The sequence below is a fragment of the Numenius arquata genome, chromosome 8 (assembly GCF_964106895.1).
Source record: "Numenius arquata chromosome 8, bNumArq3.hap1.1, whole genome shotgun sequence".
Taxonomy (NCBI): domain Eukaryota; kingdom Metazoa; phylum Chordata; class Aves; order Charadriiformes; family Scolopacidae; genus Numenius; species Numenius arquata.
The window spans coordinates 1,253,559-1,259,558 of NC_133583.1; the positions used below are offsets into that span (position 1 = coordinate 1,253,559).

General features: G+C 41.7%; 1 protein-coding gene across 1 annotated transcript in view; it reads right to left on the reverse strand.

Annotated features, from left to right (window-relative positions):
* The window catches only part of GRM7 (glutamate metabotropic receptor 7), a 264,649-nt gene that overhangs the window by 82,104 nt on the left and 176,545 nt on the right, over positions 1-6,000 (reverse strand). Inside the window, exon 5 of the mRNA XM_074151217.1 lies at positions 1,041-1,181. Within this exon, the coding sequence (XP_074007318.1) occupies positions 1,041-1,181 (141 nt within the window). The remainder of the gene's footprint in view (positions 1-1,040; positions 1,182-6,000) is intronic.

Genomic DNA, 6,000 nt, shown 5'->3' on the forward strand with positions numbered 1-6,000 from the left:
TTTTTCTAGACAGGTACCCTCAATCTAATCCCTTCATTCAGCAGAAGATCATTAAGCTGCAATGTCCCTGTGGATCATCTGGTAGCACTTGGGCAGGCCCATGCCTGAATGACTCCAAGAACAGGCATCTCACCCATAATTGCCTTTCAAAATAAACTCTTTAAGTTTAATGAGCTGTATCACCACACATCATGACGGTGTTTGTGCCGAGAAGCGCATAACTAGGTTAAAAACAAAATCACCCCCATCATTACCTGGGCATCTCTGTAACTAAAAATAACTCCTTGAACCTCCGTGTGATCAGAAAGAGAAATTCCTGGAAAAATAGGGTATTTCAAATGGTGGCCGGTACCTCATAAAAGGAAAAGAGGAGTGGATTTGTTGGCCACTGGAAAATAACAGAGATGTTAAAACAAGATGCAGCTAAAGGCTGGTCAGAAGTAGGACTGAGTTGAGGCTGCAAATATTTATTTACCCTTAATTTCTTAAATAACTTTAGTGAGAACAAAAATACGATCAACAATTTTGTGCTACCTAAAATGAAAACATTTCACTCTGCGCTAACACTTTCCTACAGGTGCATTTCCCTCAGAAGTTCAATTCAAACGCGCACGTTCGTTAGTGTGTGGCCAGGAGCAGATGGTGCTTTGACACAGTAGGTGGCCAATTTGTGATGTGCGGATGGGTGACAAGGCACACGTTGTGCAAATATTCTCCCTCTGGAACAAACTAACAGAAGAACCCCAAGGCACCCTGCACTCAAACAAAAGTACTTCTGCGTCGTATGGAAAATATTGATTTTTCCTGCTGGATGGACAGCCAGAAAAAGGAAGAAATAGAAGAATGTATTTTTTTCACTCTTTCCATCTATTTCTCTTGTCCTGCAAGGCTGATGCAGCTGTTCCATTCTCTGTACAACATACAAAAATTCAATTTATTTTTCCAATCTGTCCCCACCCAAGCTTCCTTACATCAGCTGTGCAGTCATTCCACTGCGGCCCCACACGGCAGCACGGGGAAGGTGAAGCGAATGAAGTTACCTGTGCATTTACGGTCCGTGTCCTCCTTCTTTGAGCCGCTGATGGTCAACTTGCAGTTGAAGTTCTCCTCCCAGTACTCGGCAAACCACACGTTCCTTCTGTTGTTCTCCAGGGTGCGGGAAGTAAAATAGGCATCGAACCCTGGGGAAAGAAAGAACGAGGCAGAAAGCTGAAGTCTGGTTCATGCTGCACGGGAAGTACTGCAGCCTGAAAAACAAATACTCTATTTATATCTCCTTCAGCACCCAGCGCACGTTCGCAGCTCTACCCACAGGAGATGACCCTGGGAAGAAAGGAAATCCATCGCACGTTTTATCTAATCAGCTGCATCTTGCAAGTAAATTACTCCGCTACTAACTGCGAGGTATAAAGCTCGGTAAGATATATGTAAAAGAGAGATTAATATAATAAAAAGTTACAAGCAAAAAGGCATGGATTAGATATACCTATAAGGAATGAAAATAAATGATATGGTGCAGCTGATATTAGGCTGAACTCAATACAACTAATTTTGTAATTAACCTCTGCAGACCTCCGGAGGAGGCAGTTTCAGCTGACTAAACTGGCCATTATCAGTACACCTCATTGTTCTCATAGAGCGTATTTTTCCCTTAATTTCTTTTCACAAAGGAACAGATAAACTCAGAGAGCAAAACTTCTAAGAGGGAACTGAATCACGGCGATTTACCAGACCCTTAGATTAGATGCCCTGAAGTGGAGGGAAAAGAAAAGATTTCCTTCCTCAGACCCGAGGGAGCCAGTTTGTCACCGAAGCCACGTGGCCACAAACAGCCTGCAGCACCACGAGGGTAAAAATGACATACAACTCCTGTATTAAAATAATGGAGAAAAAAATTATCATTTCTAACAGCTGAGCTGAAGGGCAGTAAAGATTCTGAAGCCCTTGAGTCTTCTACTTTAGGGGTTTTTTTTTGTTGTTTTGTTTTTGGTCTTTTTTTGTTTGTTTTTTTATTGTTTGTTTGTTGTTTTTTTTTTTTTAATACAGAGCCCTCTGTATTCACTGAAAGAGACCACATAACTACTGAATAGCTGTGTAGCGGTGACTAGTTCATAGCTTTCACGTGGCTCTTAACCATATTCTATCTTTCTTTAGCACCTCAACAACTTGCCAGAAGAGAAACATACTTTGCTTTGGCTTTATTTGCTTTTTTTTTTGCAGAAATGTATATCACTGCATATACACACACGTATATATACAAACATACATGTGTGTGTACAGCGATTAAAGAAAAAGTATATCCAAAGGCTTACAAACCAGGAGGGCAAATAAAAAGAATGAAAACTCTACTAAGTTATGCAGTTAATTAAATTCTGATAACAAATTAGTCCTGCCATAGCACAGGGCCTTTTTTTTTTCTATCAAGTTTTCAAATTCTATAGCTTTAAACTGAGCCAAATTTCCTTTAACAGCTCAGACAATCCCCCTTCAAAGATCATGAGATCTTGAGAGAAGAAACACTTCTCTTCTGTTAATGGATTTTTCTCACAATACAGTACAGAACTCTGAAAAACACTTACTTTCCCAATAAGCAATGGTAACTTTAGACCATCACAGCACTAACTGCCCCGGGCACTTTGCCATATGTAAGCACTCTCATTTCCTTATTCTCTTTCAAAGTTGAGATCCCTCCTTAGAGCCTAAAGAAACCTTCGTGTGCACGAAAAATGGCAAATCAATAGACAGATACCCCAGGTACCAGCACGATCTGACAAATCTGTGCAGCAAGGGGGCTGTGCCCATTCTCTTCGGAGAGTGATACCAGTCTTACAACTAGCACATTTGACCAGCAGGATGTTCACCACCATTACTAGTGCCCGGTAGTTTCCCCAGGTCTTTCCAGTTGTCCGTCTTTAGCCTGCAATGAGCAACAGCAGAGCTTTTGCTTACAGAGGCAGTTCAGATTCAGTATTTCTAACATAACTTTCCAGAACCGCAATCCCAGCCCAAGTTCAGGTCGCAAAAGAGTTTTTCCTTTTACGAAGAAGGTTGTTGAGGTATTCAAACTATGCAAATCTGAAAGCTGGATAAAGCAGACCAATCATAAAGAGGACCTGAAAATGCTGGTTGCACGCTGAGAGGCTCAGAAGAAAATTATCTGGCATCCAAAAAATGCAAATCCATTGAAGATGCAAATCTCAGAATACCTATTTTGTCCTTTTACTCAGCTTTACAGCTGTACCAGCATCACAGAAGGTGGAAACACAAAAGCAGCAAGCTCTTACAGATACTAAATCATCTCTCTATATTGCATGATCATGTGGTTCCTTTTGATTTTGCAGTTAGAAATGACAGTAAGTACATATTCCATTGGAAAAGAGAAGAAAGTTCCTTGCACCATAGCCCACAATTCCTCTCCCCGAAATAGGTGGGTAAATTGACTCAATCTGGCACTCCACACAATGAAATTGAGTCAGAGGAAAAACATATGGCATCATTAAATTAGCATAGCAATCCATCCACTCCGGGATAAAAATAGACAGCATGTAAACAGATGTTTACAAATAAGAAAGAAGATTAGGAGTGGGGTCAATCTGTCTCCTTGTATTAGCTTTGTGCGCTACTGACCCAACTGTAATATGTCTTTTCCTAATTCCAAGTTTACTGTTCATGACTCTTATCCAAAGCCCACTGCTCATAACACAGGATGTACAGCATCTCCAAAAATCAACCTAGAAAAATACATATTGGGGTCTTCCAGAAACAGCCTGAAAGCTAGTTAAAGTTTTACCTGCAGCCTCACTAGAAAATACGTGTAGGTCTCTCCTCCAACAAACACATCAGGGGATGCAACAAATACATCGGGAGACCCTCGATCCTCTCCTGCTGGAGTTATGCTAAGGCAGGGAATTAACCTATTTTTCCCCCATTTGAGGGAAATCATTTAGTGAAACTCTCCTGCCACAGCTGTTCTACTTAATTAATGACAAATTAGTGACTTAAGAATGTTTCTGTGCATGGTCTCTAGAAAAGGACAGCACAATTTCTACACTTCTGAGCTGAAATTTCTGGAGGAAAACATTCATGTAGATGGGTCAGAAGAAAATTTAGAAACTACATTTTAGGTACGTACAAGCTAAATCTGTTTTCCTGTAAACCCATGTGTATTAGTTTCACTCGTAATTAAAAGAGCATTTCGAAAGGGATATCCAGTCATGAGATCTGCAATATATATTCGGCTCAGAAAGAGAAACTATACCTTACCAATGTGCCAAACTAACTGACCTCTGGGAAAAAGTGCTCTATAACTTAATAAAATAAAAATCAATAAGTCTTGATAAAACCATAATAGAATTCCATGAGAATTACTCTAAACCTTTACAGATTTAATAACAAATAATAACATTCTCATTGATTTTTTTTTAATGATCCCTCTGCATTCTCGAGAAGGAATATAGATCCCTATTAAAGAGCGTACATTTTTTTATCATTATTTGCTATTGATCAAGATAAGTGGGCAAGCGACTGACGGACAGAGGGATGGAGTTAAGTAGAGGCCAAATTTCTATTAATTCCTCCCTGGGTGGAAGTACCGAGCCCCCACTGGCTGCATGGCGGGTCACAGCACGACTGCTCCCACCCAGCCAGATCCCTGGAGAAGACCTTCAGAAGCCACTGCTTTGCAAATTGTCCTCCTTCGCTACTCAGGACCAAGAAAAGTCCCCCATAGCCAGGACGGAGTAAGTGGAAAGAATCTTCTGTTGCTCCACATTTTTATTTTTATGATTCAAACCCACTGAAGTCGAAATACAGGCAAACGTGTTCTCTATAATAACGACAGACTTAAGCCTGTGCTTAAGCTTAATCTTTTTGGACTGCAGACATGAAGACAACTTACATGCATAGTGCTAAACAGAAGAGTTCTGGGCTCAGGGAATTAGATGACCCAACCAAAAAAGCTGGATGTAAATGTAAAAATAGGAATAATCACTTCTTACTCTTGTACATGGCCAAGCACTACACTTGTGTGACAAGATTTAGTGATTTCCCACTGTTCCCCATAGATCATACTTAAGAAAATTACTTTTTTCAGCAAATACCTCTAAGAGATATAGATAGTTATTTTATGAGATTTTACAAATTAAAATAAATCTCTTATTACTTTAAATCACTGCGATTTGATTAAATCATTATTCTTACACATAGAGAGATGATACTACCTAATGGGTTCATTTATTTTCCACCCCAGGATTAATATATAATTTCACTACATAGCGATGAAATAGACTTTAAAAAAGAAGCGGGGGGAATAGGGGAAAGGGATCTGATCCTGAGGACTAGGGAGGGCTGGTGAAGCCCATGCGAGAGGAGGGACGAGTGTCGCTTGGCTGTGTTGCCACCAAGACCCTGCGTAGCTCAGAGGGATGCTCACGGTGCCAGCCTGAGCACCCCTTCCATCAGGATGGGGGTTACCAGCAGTGCTGAAGCGACCAAAATTAGAAATCACTGGGGGAGGATGGGAGTGTCTCACCCCCAGCTGGCTGGAGTCAGGTTCTGCATGTCAAAGCTTATCTGGGAATTTTATTCTGCACTGTTTAGGGTCAGCCATCCGTCCGGGAGTGCCAGCGCATCACCCAGCCCTGCGTTCTCGGGAACCCTCCTCTGCTCCCCCTGGACCAGAGCATCCCTATGGAAGGAGGATGCCCCAGCACCACGCAGCCGGGAACACTCAGAAGAGCAGCTCAGTTCTCAACCTGAAAATGAGGCTTGCCAACATGTGGCTGCTTTTTACACCCAAAAACATCCCCCCCAAATGATTTATTTCTAACATTAATCTCGCATCTCTCCTTCCAGTTGATGTTGCCCATTTTCTGCCCGAGAGCATAACGCTCAGCTTCCCCAGCAGAGATGGCCGAGGGGATTCTACGTGCTTTGGAGGAGAAACCAGGCTCTGAGACTAACGATGCGGTTTGCCATGGTCAGCCGCGTTACTGAGGGGGG